Genomic DNA, 20,585 nt, shown 5'->3' with positions numbered 1-20,585 from the left:
GTATCAGCAAAAATTTCTGTGAAACTTATAGTTTCAAAGATATCCGAGATACTAATAATTACTGCCGCGCCCTGTATGTATATGTATATATACTATATAGAATCTGAATTATGCAATATATATACAAATTCCAGCCAGTTCAACATGATTAACAGGCTCATATTGATCGTCTGGATGATCGATCATGAAAATTTCCTCTTCTCAATAAGATACGACTCATCTTTACGCTTGCACATGTGTTCGCAATGTGTAATAATGCACATGTTGGGCGTAATCAGGAATATTTTGCTAGATATCTTTCGCTAGACATGTGACGCAGTGTGTCACACACACGATGAAGCATGCAAAGGTACTGAAAAACTTTCTTTCGCTCTCTTTCTTAATAAATAAACGCATCTCAGCATCCATCGACAGCTGCTTACGAAGCTAAAGATTGTTCACGGATATGATTTGGTTGATCCAGCCAATGAACGCTGAGACTTTCACGTAGACACCAGGAACGTCCAGTCTGCCACAACCGAAGCCCCACGATACGAGCCCAGCCAGTTCGTAGAAGCCATCGTCTTGGCACACCAGTGGTCCTCCTCCGTCACCCTGGATTTTAGATCATTAAACAGTTATTTAAGTAAAATCTGAGCAATTACATGTGATATCAGATTATTAAATAGCTATTTAATAATCTTATAGCTTCAAAAGCTTATTTAATAGCTTCGAACTAACTCGTAGCTCTAAATAAATAAAGGTTCGTTGAGTAAAGCTTATTATTAAAATTGAGCTTGATCTGAGTTACAAATCTCATTTATTGTCGCATATTATTTTGTTCATAAAAGACACAAAAAGTGTAAAAAAGAATAATTGATCTCAGTTGAACCATTCCCTCAGAAATTGACTTTGAAGGTTCCGTACCTAATTCATTGAATAAAATGATAACCAGGCTATCGATTACTATGATTTTTGGATATGTTATTCCTGGTACGATTCTGAACAACTTTTCTCTATACATATAGCGACCTATCTTTCTTAGTTTTCGAGATATACGGGAAAAAGTGCGATACCAGTGCTGTAGTTAGTCGTAATGGAGCCTGCGACTGATAGCAAACCTTCTTTTGCATATATCTCGGAAACTGAAAGAGATAGATGGTTATATGAATAGAGAAAAGTTGTTTAGAATCGTGTCTTCTATAATATATCCAAAATTCGTTAAAATTGGTCAGATAAATTTTATTCTAAATTTCAATTTTTTCAGAATTTTCAAATACAAAATTTGACGTTGAAATTCATGGTTGAGAGTCATCAAACTTGAATGTTGCTGAATATAAAATGTTACTATTTAGAAAAAATAGAGATAAATATACAAGAAGTTTGTTTATATTACCTGACACGCATCGTTGCCTTGCTCACCACCAGCACAGAAACTGCTCGCAGGTAGAATGAAAATCTTCTCGGTCACAGCATTCACCTTTCGCAGGCACTCAGCATCGCTTACAATTGGTATCTCAGCTTCGCGTACTCGAAGTGGGATAGGGCCAGCTGCGCAAGCATATTTTCTCACTTACGATTGATGCTCAGTTGAGATACGATGCAAGATCTGCTTGCGTGGATAACTTATTTTCGTGTACGATCAGAAGAAATTACAAGATTGTATACAATTTTATTTGGAGACAATAGTGTATGATGTCCAGTTACTAATGCAGTTATAGTTATACTTTGTTAGCGTACCAAGAACAATCTTTATTCATTTTATTATTATTTATGCCTATTGCAAGGCTTATGCTTGCTTTGAAAGGCTTAAGCTTGCTTTGAAGGGAATTAAAAGGCTTACGCTTGCTTTGAAAGGCTTAAGTTTGCTTTGAAGGGAATTGCAAAGCTTATGCTTGCTTTGAAAGGCTTAAGTTTGCTTTGAAGGGAATTGCAAAGCTTTTGCTTGCTTCGAAAGGCTTAAGCTTGTTTTAAGAGGAATTACAAGGCTCAAGCTTGCTCTGAAGGGAATTGCAAGGCTTATGTTTGCTTCGAAAGGCTTACGTTTGCTCCACAAGGGAATTGCAAGGCTTGCGCTTCCTTCAAAAGACTTAAGCTTCCTCTGAAGGGAGCTGCAACGTTTAAATTCGCTTCGAAAGACTAAAGCTTGCATTGAAAGGAATTATAAAGCTTACGCTTGCACAGAAGGGAGTTGCAAGGTTTAAACTTGTTTCAAAAGGTTTAAACTCGCTTCGCAGAGAATTACAAAGCCTGAACTTGCTCAGAAAGGAATTGCAAGGCTTATGTTTGCTTCAAATGGCTTAAGCTTGCTCTGAAGAAGAGTCGCAAGGTTTAAATTTGCTTTGAAGGGAGTTGCAAGACTTACACTTGATTCAGAAGGCTTACGCTCGCATTGCAAAGAATTGCAAAGCTTAAGCTTGCTCTGAAGAGAGTCGCAAGGCTTATATTTGCTTCAAAAGGCTTAACTTTGCTTTGAAGGGAATTACATAGCTATTGCTTGCTTCGAAAGGCTTAAGCTTGCTTTAAGAGGAATTACAAGGCTCAAGCTTGCTCTGAAGGGAATTGCAAGGCTTATGTTTGCTTCGAAAGGCTTACGTTTGCTCCAAAGGGAGTTGCAAGGCTTGCGCTTGCTTCAAAAGGCTTAAGCTTGCTTTAAGAGGAATTACAAAGCTCAAGCTTGCTCTGAAGGGAATTGCAAGGCTTATGTTTGCTTCGAAAGTCTTACGTTTGCTCCAAAGGGAATTGCAAGCCTTGCGCTTGCTTCAAAAGGCTTAAGCTTGCTCCGAGAGGAGTTGCAAGGTTTAAACTTGTTTTGAAAGGCCCACGCTTGCTTTGCAAACACTTACAAAGATTAAGCTTGCTCTGAAGGGAATTGCAAGGCTTATGTTTGCTTCGAAAGGCTTACGTTTGCTCCAAAGGGAGTTGCGAGGCTTGCGCTTGCTTCAAAAGGCTTAAGCTTGCTCTGAGGAGAGTTGCAAGGCTTAAACTTGTTTTGAAAGGCCCACGCTTGCTTTGCAAACACTTACAAAGCTCAAGCTTGCTCTGGAGGGAATTGCAAAGCATATGTTTTGCTTCAAAAGGCTTAAGCTTGCTCTGAAGAGAGTTGAAAGGCTTAAATTTGCTTTGGAGGTAATTGCAAGGCTTATGATTGCTTCAAAAGGCTTAAGCTTGCTTTAAAGGGAATTACAAGGCTTAAGTTTACTTTGAAGAGAATTGCAAGGCTTAAATTTGCTATGAAAGGCTTAAGCTTGCTTTGAAGGGAATTACTAGGCTTATGCTTGCTTTAATGGGAATTGCAAAGCATATGTTTTACTTCAAAAGGCTTAAGCTTTCTCTGAAGGGAGTTTGAAAGGCTTAAGTTTGCTTTGAAGGGAATTACAAGGCTTAAGTTTACTTTGAACAGAATTGCTGGGTTTAAAGTTCCTTCAGAAGCCATAAATTTGCTTTGAGGTGAATTGCAAGGCTGAAATTTGCTTTGAAAAGCTTAAGTTTGCTTTGAAGCGAACTACAGTTGTCCATCTTTACACTAATCTCCATAATTAACAGGAGTTCTCTTCAAAAGTAACAAAACGGTTCGCCTTCGTACTTATAAAACCAAAATCGTATCTCTCAGACGTATCATTCTAATTCTTGTAACTATAAGACCCTACGAAGGTGCTACGACATCTTCTCTACGCTCAACTAACTGCAAAATAGAGCTGGACCCAACTACACATTATATATCGCACATTAATAACAATATTTTAATGAATACATTACAAAAACCAATTCACCTTCTCCCATGTATCCGTAGCCAGTAACAGTGCACCGTTTGCCAGCTGTGTGGCTGACTCCACGCGCTGGCAGGCAGACGAGGCACACACCATCCTTCAGCTCAGCTTGTCCGTGAAGCTTCAGCAACGCTATGTCATTGTCAAGAGTCTGGCTGTTGTGATTGTGATGAATGTAAGTGGTGGCCACCCTCAAGGTTTGTGCGCCAGGGCTTCCGTACTTCCTTGTTAAATCGTGGTCCCCTACTCTTACATAGATTGCGTCTCCGGAGCGTACAATGCTAAAAGCAATGATCGATGGAGCAATGAGCATCGAAGCGATGAGCAATATTATTCTTTTTTCCAGTACATAGTCCTTAAATTGATCAACGAAGCTTGAAATAAGAGTTTGAAGCTTAAATGAGCAGTACGAAGGGTATATTTACTTTGTTACACAGTGCGCAGCAGTCAGAACCCACTGCGTTCCAATCAGAGCACCGCCGCAGAGGTATTGATTGAGGGAATTGATCAGAGCGACTTGCCAGCACCACTCGTTCACATCCGCATCCTCACCTCCGACTACTCGTGGGTCTCTTTCGAGGCTGCGAGCTGCGATTGGGCCACGAGAGGTGCCCTTCACACCGCAGACGTACTTGCTGTACACTGGGCTTCTCATGGTTGTCAACGTTGCTGTTGTGGTTTCGTCTGGAAAATTGGGGTTGCTAATGTATTCGATGAAGTGTTGCTCGTTAATATTTATCTGTGAATTATGTATTAATAGGAAAATGTATCTACTTTCTGACGAACTGTCTGTGGAGTATTACAGCAAAGAGGAATTACAAGGTTTATGCTTTCTTTAGAAGACTTAAGATTGCTTTGAAGGGAAATGCAAGGCGTATGCTTGCTTTGAAAGGCTTAAGCTTGCTCTGAAAGGAATTGCAAGGCTTACGTTTGCTCTAAAGGCAATTGCAAGGTTTATGTATGCTTCGAAAAGGCTTAAGTTTGCTTTGAAGGGAATTGCAAGGCTTATGCCAGCTCTGAAGGGAATTGCAAGGTCTAAGCTTGCTCTGAAGGGAATTGCAAGACTTACATTTGCCTCGAGAAGCTTAAATTTGCTTCGGAGGGAACTATAAACATTAAGCTTACTTTGAAGAAAATTGAAAAGTTTAAAATAGCTTCGAAGCGAATTACAAAGCTTATGCTTGCATCGAAAGGAGTTGCAAGGCTTCAACTTGCTTTGAGGGGAATTGCAAGGCCTTTACTTGCTTCGAAAGGCTTAAGCTTGGTTGGCAGAGAATTTTAAAGCTTAAACTTACTTCAAAAAGCTTAAATTTGCTTTGATGGGAATTACAAAGCTTAATCTTGTTTTGAAGAGAATTTCAAGGCTTAAGCTTGCTCTAAAAGAGATTGCAAAGCTTACACTTGCTTCAAAAAGCTTAAATTTGCTTTTAAGGGAATTACAAAGCTTAAGCTTGCTGTAAAGGGAATTGCAAGGCTTAAACTTGCTCTAAAAGAGAGTGCAAAGCTTAAGCTTGCTTTGAAGGGAATTGCAAGGTTTATGCTAGCTCTGAAGGGAATTGCAAGACTTACATTTGCTTTAAAAAGCTTAAATTTGCTTTGAGGGGAATTACAAAGCTTAAACTTTGCTTTGAAAGGAATTACAAGGTTTAAGCTTGCTCTGAAGAGAATTGCAAGGCTTAAACTTGCTTTCAAGGAAATTGCAAGCCTTAAACTTGCTTCAAAAAGCTTAAGATTGCTTTGAAGAAAATTGTAAAGCTTGAACTATCTTTGAAACGAATTACAAAGCTTAAGCTTGCTTTGAAAGGAGTTGCAAGGCTTAAACTTTGCTTTGTAAGGAATCGCAAGGCTTAAACTTTGCTTTGAAAGGAATTACAAGGTTTAAGCTTGCTCTGAAGAGAATTGCAAGGCTTAAACTTGCTTTCAAGGAAATTGCAAGCCTTAAACTTGCTTCAAAAAGCTTAAGATTGCTTTGAAGAAAATTGTAAAGCTTGAACTATCTTTGAAACGAATTACAAAGCTTAAGCTTGCTTTGAAAGGAGTTGCAAGGCTTAAACTTTGCTTTGTAAGGAATCGCAAGGCTTAAACTTTGCTTTGAAAGGAATTACAAGGTTTAAGCTTGCTCTGAAGAGAATTGCAAGGCCTAAACTTGCTTTCATGGAAATTGCAAGCCTTAAACTTGCTTCAAAAAGCTTAAGATTGCTTTGAAGAAAATTGTAAAGCTTGAACTAGCTTTGAAGCGAATTACAAAGCTTAAGCTTGCTTTGAAAGGAGTTGCAAGGCTTAAACTTTGCTTTGTAGGGAATTGCAAGGCTTAAACTTTGCTTTGAAAGGAATTACAAGGTATAAACTTACTCTGAAGAGAATTGCAAGGCTTAAACTTGCTTTCAAGGAAATTGCAAGCCTTAAACTTGCTCCAAAAAGCTTAAGATTGCTTTGAAGAAAATTGTAAAGCTTGAACTAGCTTTGAAGCGAATTACAAAGCTTAAGCTTGCTTTGAAAGGAGTTGCAAGGCTTAAACTTTGCTTTGTAGGGAATCGCAGGGCTTAAATTTGCTTCAAAAGACTTAATCTTGCTCAGAACTTAATTGCTAGGCTTAAACTTGCTTCGAAAGCCTTAAATCTGCATTCACATTTATCTATGAATTCTATATCAACAGAGAAATGTATCCACTTTCCAAAAAATCGCCTGCAGAATATTACATCAAAACTATTCTAAAACTTCAGCCAATACAAAACTGTAAATCATCACATTTCATTTTGGCAACAAAACAGAACAAAATTTCAAGCCCAATTTATATGTCTTCTATCATCAATTACCATACACCTTCTTCTTCAATTTTCTTACACAATAGAAAGTAAAACAACTTACACATTGCTGTCGTAGAGGAAGTTGTGTACGGTCTTGCTGTAACGTACATCGTATCATTTCTATTGCTCAGAATAGGCTCGCTCGAGTTTCCGTTGCTCATTTCTCTTATCAATGACTTTGGCGCGCAACACTGATGCCCTTGTTTCTTACACTTGAACAAATTAGTCAGCTCAGCATTTCCTACGAAGAGAAACAACAAATTTTTAAAACCATATATTCAATTCGCTATGAAACAATAAAAAACTTGTCTTTTTACAATCAAACGCATTCAGACATTAAAATATAACATTCATTTGTACAATAGAAGTACGCATTAATTATTTATTTACATATAACGAAAGAAAAAGGGTAGTTTGAGGAGAAACAAACTTAAACGTATCTGTAGTTGACGATATTGAAATATTCTTGAGCGTTAGCTTATTCGCGAAGTTACGTATGACTAAAAGGCTTCCTGGCGATGCTATAATTCTATAATTCTCTTTAGTTTCTCTGCGCCTCCTCTAGAATTCACTTTAAACAGCTTGCGATGTGATACTTAAAGACTCTCCTCCGCTAGCTTCGAATATCATTAAATCTTGAATGAAAAAGTGTTCGAACACTTTGCGTATGCTACCTAGTACAATCTAGGAGTCCCATACTTCGATAAAACAAGATCGAAAGCTGTAATTTTCTAGCAAGTATCCCAGAAGACTCATACGACTGCAAAATACTTAATCGATGGCGTACCAATGTTTACAGCAGAGATTAAAGCAGGTGGCGAGGAATAAATACTCACTGAAGCAAGTGAAAAACAGGTACGACACGATACACGAGCCAGGACACTCTGGACGTGGGTCTGGTGGCAGCGAAACAGTAGTGATCGCTGGCCTTGGCGTGGGCCTGGGTCTGGGCCTTGGAGTCTGAGACGGAGAAGACGGAGTCACTACGTTTACTATCTACAGCCAACGTTAAACTTCAATCTTCCATTCTAACGCTTTACTTGCCTCTACGCTGCTCTAGAACGCCTCCACCAACCCAAAAACAAACATAATCACCTGCGGAGTGCTCTTCGTGTTGTCGCAGCAAATCGAGCCAGACTGGCACGTTGAAGTCTTGGGTATAATAGTATTGGGTCGCTCGCAGAAGGCTGCCATGATGGTCAACAAACAGAAACCAGGACAAGGCTGCAATTTTGGCTGCGCTGGCTTCGTAGTTGGTCGAACAGTGGTCGTAGTTGTCTCCTAATTAACAAATAGCAATCGTAAATGAAGTGTCAGCCTGAATCGTACAAGTTCTCAGTCAATCTCAGCCCTTTACCGTTCTTACGAAAGCATCAATTACACAACAAGAGCCATCGTCTGGGCATTCAGCGTCTCCATCAACTTTGTCGCAGAGCAGAGCGAAGAAACCACTGATGCATTCGCCTTTGCATGGATTCTTCATCGTAATCTTTGGTCTCATTGTTGTCGTTGGATGCTTAGTCGTCTGAGCAGTCGTTGCGAGCACTGTGGTGCTTGGCGTGCTCGTAGAGGGGAACACGTTTGGCCTGGCAGTCGTAGAGTGCTGCGGGTTCTTGTAGGACGTATTGCTGCCAGTTTTCTCATCGATGCGACTTGTGTTCGTTCGGTCAATGACTAGTAACTCTGGCGGAGGGTTCTCACCGAATGCGTCTCTGGAGACGCAGCATTTGTAGCCAGGCTTGCAGAGGGTGTCTATTATCAGCACTGCGTCGCAGTAGTCAGCTATTCTCTCCGCCATGCATATTCCTGAGCAGGTTTTCGCTGCGAATAAGAATGTATCGATTAATATCGATTGTACAGTTGTATTGTTTCTGGTGTTTGGTTTAAGAGAAGGCGATTATGAGAGATTTTGTATTCTTTTTTGTATTACGATTTAGTAGATAATTCAGATATTCTTATTGTGGCTCGTCTAAAGTTTGGTCGTTGCTTCCTTTTCTACGGAGAATAGTTTCCCTTCTTTTCAAGGGAATTGCATGGCTTATGCTTGCATCAAAAGGCTCACGCTTGCTCCGAAGCGAATTGAAAGGCTTAAGTTTGCTTCGAAGGGAACTACAAAGCTTAAGCTCAGTCTGAAGAGAAATTCAAGACTGAAACTTGCTTCAAAAGGCTTAAGCTTGCTCTGAAGGAAGTTGCTAAGCTTATATTTTGCTTCGAAAGGCTTAAGCTAGCTTTGCAGAGATTTGCAAGGTTTAAAGTTGCTTTGGAAGGTTTAAGTTTGCTTTAAAGGCAATTGCACGGCTTATGATTGCTTCAAAAGGCTTAAGATGGCTTTAAAGGGAATTGTAAGGCTTAAGTTTGCTTTAAAGGGAATTACAAGGCTTAAGCTTAGTCTGAAGAGAAATTCAAGGCTTAAACTTGCTTCGAAAGGCTTAAGCTTGCTCTGAAGGAAGTTGCTAAGTTTATATTTTGCTTCGAAAGGCTTAAGCTAGCTTTGCAGAGATTTGCAAGGTTTAAAGTTGCTTTGGAAGGTTTAAGTTTGCTTTAAAAGCAATCGCAAGGCTTATGATTGCTTCAAAAGGCTTAAGATTGCTTTAAAGGGAATTGCAATGCTTAAGTTTGCTTTCAAAGGAATTACAAAGCTTAAGTTTGTTCCAAAGGGAATTACAAAGTTTAAGTTTGCTTTGAAGGGAATTACAAAGTTTAAGTTTGCTCTGAAGGGAATTGCAAAGCTCAAACTTGCTTTAAAAGGCTTAAACTTGCATTGAAGGGAATTGCAAGGCTTACATTCTGCTTCGAAAGACTTAAGTTTGCTTTGAAGAGAATTAAAAAACTTAAGTTTGTTCTGAAGGGAATTTCAAGGCTTAAATTTGCCTTGAAAAGCTTAAGCTCGCTTTGAAGAGAATTACAAAGTTTAAGCTTGCTCTGAAGAGAATTTCAAGGCTTCAGAGAGAAAAAAAGCAAGCGTAGAGCAAACCAAGCATTCGTACAAGATCCCTAATAAATTTATTACGCCACTTAATGATTTGCACAAAAGATATTAAAGACGCAGCAAGTAAAACGTACCACCAGAGAAACAAACCACAATAAGAATATCTACTTTATATAAATACTATATTGCAAATAATATTTTGCAATATTTATTTAGTAACACAGACTCGCTTCTTCAAACATTACGCTCTCATCCTATTTTTTACCTTCCTTGTTTACCTGAAATCGTAAAAATACGTACTTGATGTTTTATTCGCCGCTTCCTTTTGGCTCTCCTGCAAAAATATTCAGATTCAGTTAGATTTAATCGTCGAGCAGTGCTCAAAAGTAAAATTATTTACTCGTAATAGTAATATAAGAGATTTATACTCTAATCTGCAAAGATTTACGCTCCGAATGCTAAAAGAATGTTATATTTACATACATTTCGCTTCTTCGATTCTATAATTCTCTGCGTCAGCTAACTGAAACGCCGTAGAAACATTCTTTTGGTACTCAGAGCGCAATAGTATTTACTTCATTATTTACAGAGAATAATAAACATTATGCATACTTCTTAGTTAATAAAAATATTATTTGGAAGACGTACAGGAGTTGTTTTCGAGGAAGTCGTCGAAGACACTGTCGTAAGTGCCGTCGTACTCGTCGAAGATGTTACTGTGCTCGCAGACGTGGTCGTTTTAACTGTGGTGCTAACAGTTGGAGTAGGATTACCATCGTTGATGGAATTCTCAGGTGTTCCAGTACTGTTTATGGGTGCTTCGATGCAACATCGCATGCTCGCAGGACACTGCGTGTGCTCGAGCACTTTGGTACATATCAGAGTGGTCAGTGCGTGCACGCACATTCCTGGACAATCTGCGCTGCTCTCCGTGCTCACTAGGGAATCCAACCATTCTGTAGGAAAATACACACGTTCAATTGGGCACAATTTATGGTTAATAAAGCTTGTAGAGTTTGGCCATTACTTTTGACGAATATAACAGAGCATATGAAATGTAAATTATGTAGAGAGTAGAAATATGTCGTTCGTTAAGTGGTGGCAATTAGCTTAAATAATACTTCTTTTCGTTCACAGCTCGTTTTTAACTAAACAAAAATTTCGTGCAATGTAACACATATTCGTTCATAACACTGCGCGAACTTTTAACCAATAACGCTTTTCCATTTTTCCTTCAATAAAATGTACAATATATACAGGGTGTCTCAGATATTGACGATGATTTAATTATGATTCCTGATTTTTAGCAACTTTTCTCACATTGCGAGAATTTTCGAAAACAGACTCGTTTTCGAATCTTTCGCACAAAAAAAAACTGCAACCAATGATAGAACGTATAGAATTCCAGGAGCGGGTCAAGACGAGTGAGGGCCCTTGGTGATAAAAATTTCAGAGCACTCAGGGCCGTCTCAAGATAAGTAGGAACCCGCAGCTTGAAAATTTTTTGGGCCCTCAGGGGCGTATCAAGACAAGTGAAGGCCCTGAGCTTCAAAATAAATTTTTGGGCCCTCAGGGGCGTATCAAGACAAGTGAAGGCCCTGAGCTTCAAAATTAATTTTTTGGGTCCTCAGGGACGTATCTAGAAAAATGAGAGCCCTGAGCTTCAAAACAAATTTTTGGGCCCTCAGGGGCGTATCAAGACAAGTGAGGGCCCTGAGCCTTAAAAAAATTTTTAAGCGCCCTCCAGGGGCGTATCAAGACAAATGGGACTCTAAACTGTAAAAATTTTTTAAAAAGTGCAACTTAGAGATCAGAAGTTTAATATTTTGTTTTTAGATTTGTTAAATTATTTCATGGAACGCATTTTGAGAATCTATTTTGTAATTTCGAAAATTTTTAAATTAAGATATTTTTTTTGGACCACAGGGCCCTTTAGTGCACTTGATACGCCCCTGTAGGACTGTAGGACCGCCCAAAATACTATGCTATTGGCGAGTTTTGAATAAATATGTCGACTTACTAATTCAGTATTGGACAAACGTTATCATTAACTCATTTGTCATTGACGAATGAAAATTAATAAAAAAACTAATTAATTGTTACTATGTGCACAATGAGTAAATCGAGTTTATTCGTTGTTCGAAATGAATAGTTTGAAAGGAGGGCGGATTAAGTAATTGCACAGGGTCCCCACTTGTCTTGATTCGCCCCTGTTTAAAAAATGTAATACTTATTATTATATAATATATATTAACTAACAATAAAAATGTAATTTACAGCGGAATCGAGCACAGTTGATGAAAGTCAATGGGTTGCTTCGAAGAGCTGTACAAGCTGTGTTTATATTCTGTGTCTTTTGTCGGTGTCGTATTACTTGCGATCAGCTGAGCGCGATCCCGTTACAAACTATTTCGTGACCCAGTGAACCAAATTAAATAGTAAATGAATTTTCGCCTGACCGCGTAGGTAATTCCATTTAAATTCCTCGACTTCTTTTTAAATTTAAATGCAAGCAGTTATTTAATTTGATATAACATAGCGTATAGTCTTGCGCGTGGAATTTATATGCTCTCAGATTGGCTATTCATTAGCCAATCTGGTTTATTCTACTTTCAGATTGGCTGCTTCTTTGTTAATAATTTCAAATTTAAAAATTGAAATTCTTAGTTGCTTAAAATTGAGAATTTAAATTTTCAAATGCTTAAAATTAAAATATTCACATTCTAAGCTATTTAAAATTTAGAAGTTCAAATTCTTAGCTGTTTAAAATAGAAAATTTAAATTCTCAGCTGTTTAAAATTGAAATATTCAAATTCTCAGATGTTTAAAATAGAAAATTTAAATTCTTAGCCGCTTAAAATTCAAATATTCAAATTCTCAGCCGTCTAAAATTGAAAATTTAGATTCTTAGCCGCTTAAAATTCAAATATTCAAATTCTCAGCTGTGTAAAATTGAAAATTTAAATTCTTAGCCGCTTAAAATTGAAATATTCAAATTTTCAGCTGTCTAAAATTGAAAATATAGATTCTCAGCTGTTTAAAATTGAAATATTCAAATTCTCAGCTGCTTAAAATTGAAAATTTAAATTCTCAGCTGCTAAAAATAGAAAAATTGAAATTCTCAGCTGCTTATAAATGAAAAATTTAAATTCTCAGCTGCTTAAAATTGAAAATTTAAATTCTCAGCTATTTAAAATAGAAAATTGAAATTTTCAGCTGCTTAAAATTGAAATATTCAAATTTTCAGCTGTTTAAAATAGAAAATTTTAATTCTCAGCTGCTTAAAATTGAAATATTCAAATTCTCAGCTGTCTAAAATTGAAAATTGAAATTCTCAGCTGCTTAAAATTGAAATATTCAAATTCTCAGCTGCTTAAAATTCAAAAATTCAAATTCTCAGTTGCTAAAAATTAAAAAAATTCAGCTGTTGACCTTCCTTTTAAAACATTATTCTACATTTCAAGACAGTTATGTAATATTTCCCAAATATATAACTTCAGAGCATCGCCAAAACATCCCAATCTTATACAATTCTAAAAAAAGAAAAATCCAAATACTAATAATCTAAAAAAAAAACTAAAACTTGCATTATAAGTTCACATTATTAAAAAATACAATTCCATTGCAACTAAACTAAAATTTATACCATATTAATATAAATTTAAATTAAAATACAAATACGAATAAATTGAACAATAAATAATATAAATTTATAATTACAACCAAACTAAAATTTACAATACATATATATAATGCGATCTTAAAAAAAGAATACGTAGAGAAAAAAAAAGAAAGAAAAGAAGAATTAAGATCCACGTGTAAATAAAAATATAAATTTAACATAAACTTAATAATTGCAACTAAACTAAAATTTACAATATATATAATGCGATCTTTAAAGAAAAAAAATACTTAGAAATAAAAAGAAAAGAATTAAGATCGACGTGTAAGTAATTAATTTCTAAGAATACAAAATATTAATACAAATATGAATACAAAAGAGAAGGAAAATTAAGAATAATCCAAGCGTAAGCAATTCATTTCTAAGAATATAAAATATCATAGTCTGTTCGTTATTTAAATACGCAAAATGCAAAATTTACAATATATATAATGCGATCTTTAAAAAAATACTTAGAAAAAAAAAGAGAAGGAGAATTAAGAATAATCCAAGTGTAAGCAATTCATTTCTAAGAATACAAAATATCATAGTCTGTTCGTTATTTAAATACGCAATATGCAAAATTTACAATATATATAATGCGATCTTAAACAAAAAAAGTACTCAGAGAAAAAAAGAAGAGAAGGAGAATTAAGAATAATTCAAGTGTAAGCAATTAATTTTTGAGAATACCAAATGCCCTGTTCGTTATTTAAATACACGAAACTCGAAAGATGGAATAAAATACATTAAAGAAAAAAAATAGAAGAAGAATTAAGATCTAGGTGTGAGCGATTAATTTTTGAGAATACCAAATGCCCTGTTCGTTATTTAAACACGCGAAACGTGAAACATGGCGGAAGTGTGTACGCGTATCTCGTTGCGTATTTTGTAAGCTCGCTAACGGCCTGCTCATCGACGCGACAGTAGACTCATCGTCATCCGCATAACGTTGTGCGACTCCTAACAGAAGTAGGACAATCGCATCCATCCAAGATACCACCAACACAGCCGTGCACAGCATACATTCACGCACGCGAATTTCTATTTCTCGAAACCTCCTCTGCCACGAACTAATTTTATATACAGTTATACACACTTTATGCCTTAATAAATCGCTCGAAACCGCTCCAGCTAATTAACAAACGGCAACGCAACAAATATACCTGCATCAACCAAATACTCCGCTAATTATACGCTAAAACGTGCATTATTTTCTTTCGTTCGCGTGCTTTTAAATCACTTTTATTAATTATTTTCAATTATTTGCGAATTATACACCTCTGTGGATTTAATTGTTTAATTCTACGATATTCAGGGCCTTTTTAGAAGCATACAGAATTTTTATAGAGCCACTGGTGTATTATTTTCTTTTTTATTTTATGTTCTTAATTTCTTTTATTAAATATTTTGGATTATAAAAATTTTATAGAAGATTATAGAAAATTTTACAGCTCTGTGGATTTAATTATTTAATACCACTATATTTAGGGCCTTTTTAGAAGCATAGAGAATTTTTATAGAGCCACTGGTGTATTATTTTTTTTTTATTTTATGTTCTTCATTTTTTTTATCAATTATTTTGGATTATAAAAAATTTTATAGAAGTTTGTACAGAATTTTACAGCTCTGTGGATTTAATTATTTAATGCTACGATATTTAAGAACTTTTTAAAAGCATAGAGAATTTTTATAGAGTCACTGGTGTATTATTTTCTTTTAATTTTATGTTCATAATTTTTTTTATCAGTTATTTTGGATTATAAAAAATTTTATAGAAGTTTGTACAGAATTTTACAGCTCTGTGGATTTAATTATTTAATGCTACGATATTTAAGACCTTTTTAAAAGCATAGAGAATTTTTATAGAGTCACTGGTGTACTATTTTCTTTTAATTTTATGTTTATAATTTCTTTTATCAGTTATTTTGGATTATAAAAAATTTTATAGAAGTTTGTAGAGAATTTTACAGCTCTGTGAACTTAATTATTTAATGCTACAATATTTGGGACCCTTTTACAATTATTAAAAAATTTTATCAGAGAGCTGTAAAATTCTTGGCAATGAAAATTATGTAAATACATAAAACACTAAAAAAAGAAAAAAAAATGTAATAATAAAAGAAAAGAAAATAAAAAGAATTCTATCCTGTTAATAACACACTTTCTTGCACATATATTTTCTCGTAGAACACTGTACTCCTCTGATTTTTATTTAGTTGGGCGTTAAGATTCCTCTGCGATACTTCTTCTAACAAATTATGAACCATCCGTGCGCATTCTCTACAAAATAGAGAATATAAAATGTTAAGTCGTGTTTCTGAGTAGATCTGATGTTAAAGAAGAGTATAAAATAGTTTCTTTATTATTTATTTGGTCCCAAGTTGTATATTCTTTAGTCCAAATTCATATTTAGAATAAAAGTGAGAAGAACTGAGAGAGTATGGTCCCAAAATAGTAAAATAAAAAAGATTAAGTGCATGAAAATGAAAAGAATGATAGATTAACGCTTCTGTAAAATTTTCTGCAATCTAAAATAATTAATAAAAAATTTTCTATAATTTTAAAGGGGCCCAAAATATTGTAGCATTAAATAATTAAATCCACAGAGCAGTAAAATTCTCTATAACGTTCTATAAAATTTTTTATAATCTAAAATAACTGACAAAAGAAATTAAGAACATGAAATTAAAAAAAAATAATGCACCAGTGGTTTTATAAAAATTCTCTATACTCTTAAAAAGGCCCCAAATATAGTGGTATTAAATAATTAAATTCACAGAGCTGTAAAATTGCCAAACAATCCAAAATAATTAATTAAAGAAATTAAAAGCATGAGAATAAAAAAGCAAAATATACCAGTGGCTCTGCAAAATTCTTTATAATTCTAAAGAGGACCCAAATGTAGTGGCATTAAGCATTTAAATCCATAGAGCTGTAAAACTCTCCACAATCTTCTTCAAAATTCTCTAATACTCCTCAATGGGACCCAAATGTAGTAGTAATAAGTATTTAAAAAAATCCAGAGAGCTGTAAAATTCTCTACAATCTTCTACAGAATTCCCAACAATCCAAAAAATAGCTAATAAAACAAATCAAGGGCATGAAAGTAAAATCAGTGGCTCTGCAGAATTCTTCAAACTCCAAAAGATGCCCCAAATACAACAGCATTGAGTAATTAAATTCACAGAGGTGTTAAAACTCTCTACAATCTTCTTCAAAACTCCTTATCATCCAAAATAACTAACAAAACAAATTAAAGATGGAAAAATAAAAAAGAATAATACATCAGTGACCCTGCAGAATGCCAAAAGTTGTCCTAAATATTGCAGGCATGAAGTAACTAAATCCACAGAGCTGTAAAATCCTCTACGATCTTCTTCAAAATTCCCTACAGTCGAAAAAAACAACTAATAAAACAAATTAAGGGCATGAGAATAAAACCAGTGGCTCTGCAGAATTCTTCAAAATCAAAAAGGTGCCCCAAATACAACAGCATTGAGTAATTATTAAATTCACAGAGCTGTAAAACTCTCTAAAGTCTCTCAATAATCCTCTCCAACCTCTCAATCTTCTTCAAAATTCTCTACAATCCAAAAAATATCAAATAAAAGAAATTAGGGGCATAAGAATAAAACCAGTGACCCAACAGAGTTTCTGAAACTCTAAAAGGTGCCTTAAATATTGTATGCATGAAGAAATTCAATTCACAGAGCTGTAAAACTCTCTACAATCTTCTTAAAAATTTCTAAGCTCTCTACAATGTTCTTCAAAATTCGCTAGAATCCAAAAAATACCAAATAAAACAAATTAAGGGCATAAGAATAAAACCAGTGACCCAATAGAGCTGCTGAAACTCCAAAAGGTGCCTTAAATATTGTATGCATGAAGAAATTAAATCCACAGAGCTGTAAAACTCTCTACAATCTTCTTAAAAATTTCTAAACTCTCTACAATCTTCTTCAAAATTCTCTACAATGCAAAAAATACCAAATAAAACAAATTAAGGGGCATAAAACTGAAACCAGTGACCCAGCAGAGTCCACCAAACTTCCAAAGGTGTCCCAAATGTAACAGCATTGACTAATTATTAAATTTACAGAGCTGTAAAACTCTCTAAAATCTTTGAATAATCCTCTCTAATCTTCCAATCATCTTCAAAATTCCCTACAATCCAAAAAATACCAAATAAAAGAAATTTGGAGCACAAGAATAAAACCAGTGACCCAATAGAGCTCTCCAAACTGCAAAAGGTGCCTTAAATATTGTGTGCATGAAGTAATTAAATCCAGAGAGCTGTAAAATTCTCTACAATCTTCTTAAAAATTCCCTAGAATGCAAAAAATACCAAATAAAAGAAATTAGGGGCATAAGAATAAAACCAGTGACCCAACAGAGCTCTCCAAACTCCAAAAGGTGTCTTAAATATTGTATGCATGAAGAAATTAAATTCACAGAGCTGTAAAACTCTCTACAATCTTCTTAAAAATTACTAAACTCTCTACAACCTTCTTCAAAATTCCCTAGAATGCAAAAAGTACCAAATAAAAGAAATTTGGAGCATAAAACTAAAACCAGTGGCCCAGCAGAGCTTCTGAAACTCCAAAAGGTGCCTTAAATATTGTATGCATGAAGAAATTCAATTCACAGAGCTGTAAAACTCTCTAAAATCTTCTTAAAAATTTCTAAGCTCTCTACAATCTTCTTCAAAATTCTCTACAATGCAAAAAATACCAAATAAAACAAATTAAGGGCATAGTGACCCAACAGAGCTCTCCAAACTCCAAAAGCTGCCTTAAATATTGTATGCATGAAGTAATTAAATCCAGAGAGCTGTAAAACTCTCTACAATCTTCTTAAAAATTTCTAAGCTCTCTACAATCTTCTTCAAAATTCGCTAGAATCCAAAAAATACCAAATAAAACAAATTAAGGGGCATAAAACTGAAACCAGCGACCCAGCAGAGTCCGCCAAACTCCAAAAGGTGCCCTTGATCCTCTCGCCTTTAAACACCAGACAGAGGCCAGCATTAAATCACCACTACACCCGTGACAATCCTCGCCTCTCTATCCGCGAATACAAATAGTCGATTTACCTGATAAGAAACTGCCAGCCAAAGAGTCGTCGTCCTGAGCAACGCTCGAGCCACTAAGTAGGAGGAGAAGGACGATGCCCCCTGGGACTGCTCCCAGTACCATCTTCGCCTCCCTCATCCTCTCTCTCTCTCTCTCTCTCTCTCAACGAAGACAAGAGAACCAGCAAGCAGAAGAAAGAAAAAAAAAAAAAAGAAAAACGGTGGCAGAGCGCGCGCGCGAGGCGGAAAAAAAGGGAGAAAAAGGGAGAGAGACGGAGACACCAGCCGTTGGAGGACACCACCGCGTTGTCGTCGACCAACCTCGAGCACGTGCGTGTCCGACAGACAACTTTACCGGGAGTTCGGCAGCCACGGTATTATGCGGACCCGCATTGCCTGTTAGACTTGTTTGACTGACTGACTGACTGACTGAGGAGAGGTGCCTGGGCCCGCTTGTGGGTCAGGGTGCGGGCCCCCCTCTCCTCAGGCAAGAAAAAGGAGAGAAAAAGAGAAAGAGAGAGAGAGAGAGGAGGCAACAGCCGGCGGATCCGCTTCTTCAGTGTTACTCAATAGAAACGTGGAAGGGTTGCTGCGGTTCACGGTTACGTTTCCCATCGGTTCGCAGCCACGACGGCCGACCTGGGCCCCTCGACGGTGAATGAAAGCGATACAGCACGTCTGCAAGAAAATTTCAGGTGAAATAGTTGCATCGAAGTGGAATTGTGGGCAGATTGGTGGATGCCAGGGGACTTTTATGAATGTATTGCGATTATTAAGTAGTAGTATGGAATAATTTTCAGTTAATTGCTCCCATATTTTATATAGAATACATTTATCGTTGGTAATTGCAAGATTGGAAGAAGCGAGGCCCTTCGGCAGAAGTAATTAAGCAAGACGAGAAGAAGCAAGGGCTTTCTAATAAATGTATTTAGTAATTTTGTTAAGTAATAGTATGGAAGAATTCTTAGTTGGTCCCATATTTTATATAAAATACATTTATCATTGGTAATTACAAGATTAGAAGAAGCGAGGGCCTTCAGCAGAAATAATTAAGCAAGGGTTTTCTAATAAATGTATTTAGTAATTTTGTTAAGCAATAGTATGGAAGAATTCTTAGTTGGTCCCATATTTTATATAAAATACATTTATCATTGGTAATTACAAGATTAGAAGAAGCAAGGGTCTTCAGCAGAATTAATTAAGCAAAATTAGAGAAAGCAAGAGTCTTCTGATAAATGTATTAAGTAATTTTATGGAATAATTCTTAGTTAGTTGGTCCCATATTTAACTTAGAATACGTTTATCATTAATAATGAGAAGATTAGTAGAAGCAAAGGTCCTCAGCAGGAATAATTAAGCAAGATTAGAGGCAGTAAGAGTCTTCTTGATAAATGTATTGCTTTTATTAATTAATAATATGGGATAGTTTTTAGTTAGTTGGTCCCATATCAACTTAGGATACATTTATCACTAAGAATTGCATTAAAATGTAATAATATCAAGATTAGAAGAAACAAGAGTTTTCTAATAAATCTATCACTGTTATTAATTAATAGTATAGAATAATTTTTAATTAATTGGTCTCATATTAACTTAAAATACATTTATCATTAAAAAAAACAATATTATAAGAAGTAAGAGTCTTCTAATACATTTATTACTTTTATTAAATAATAAAAAATTATAGAATCATTTTTAATTAGTTGGTCCCATATTAACTCAGAATTATTATATTAAAATGTAATAATAAGAAGATTAGAAGAAACAAGAGTCTTCTAATAAATATACCACTTTTATTAAGCAATAATATAGAATAATTTTTAATTAATTGGTCCCATATTAACTTAAAATACATTTATCATTAATAAAAACAAAATTAGAAGAACCAAGAGTCTTTCAATAAATCTACAAACTTTTATTAAACAATAATGTAAAATAATTTTTAGTTAATTGGTCCCATATTAACTTAAAATACATTTATCATTAATAAAAACAAAATTAGAAGAACCAAGATTCTTTCAATAAATCTACAAACTTTTATTAAACAATAATGTAAATTAATTTTTAGTTAATTGGTCCCATATTAACTTAAAATTCATTTATTATTAATAAAAAGAAAATTAGAAGAAGTGAGGGTCTTCTAATAAATTTATTACTTTTATTAAACAATAATATAAAATAATTTTTAGTTAATTGGTCCCACAATAACAAAAAAACACATTTATCAATTTTAAAACTTGCATTCAAACTTTTCTCCCAATATAAACAAAAATTTCAGCTGTATATTAACATTTGTGAACAGCACAAGTGTTAAAATACCAAATTGATTTTTTTTTAAGAATTTCAGCTATGCATTAACATTTGT

General features: G+C 35.0%; 1 protein-coding gene across 1 annotated transcript in view; it reads right to left on the bottom strand.

Moving 5' to 3' along the window:
• Positions 1-426: 426 nt before the first annotated feature.
• LOC143431821 (protein masquerade-like) overlaps positions 427-20,585 on the bottom strand; it is a 358,901-nt gene continuing 338,742 nt past the window's right edge. The window contains exons 2-12 of the mRNA XM_076908772.1: positions 18,242-18,380; positions 10,134-10,441; positions 9,786-9,819; positions 7,914-8,377; positions 7,652-7,837; positions 7,393-7,552; positions 6,618-6,797; positions 4,175-4,433; positions 3,753-4,030; positions 1,376-1,530; positions 427-594 (exon numbers count right to left, since the gene is read on the bottom strand). Coding sequence (XP_076764887.1) covers positions 427-594; positions 1,376-1,530; positions 3,753-4,030; positions 4,175-4,433; positions 6,618-6,797; positions 7,393-7,552; positions 7,652-7,837; positions 7,914-8,377; positions 9,786-9,819; positions 10,134-10,441; positions 18,242-18,359 — 2,310 coding nt within the window. The 5' untranslated portion in view covers positions 18,360-18,380. The remainder of the gene's footprint in view (positions 595-1,375; positions 1,531-3,752; positions 4,031-4,174; positions 4,434-6,617; positions 6,798-7,392; positions 7,553-7,651; positions 7,838-7,913; positions 8,378-9,785; positions 9,820-10,133; positions 10,442-18,241; positions 18,381-20,585) is intronic.

The sequence above is a fragment of the Xylocopa sonorina genome, unplaced genomic scaffold (assembly GCF_050948175.1).
Source record: "Xylocopa sonorina isolate GNS202 unplaced genomic scaffold, iyXylSono1_principal scaffold0014, whole genome shotgun sequence".
Lineage (NCBI taxonomy): Eukaryota > Metazoa > Arthropoda > Insecta > Hymenoptera > Apidae > Xylocopa > Xylocopa sonorina.
Note: the sequence above shows the minus strand (reverse complement) of the source record. Positions and strands in the feature narration are given on the sequence as shown.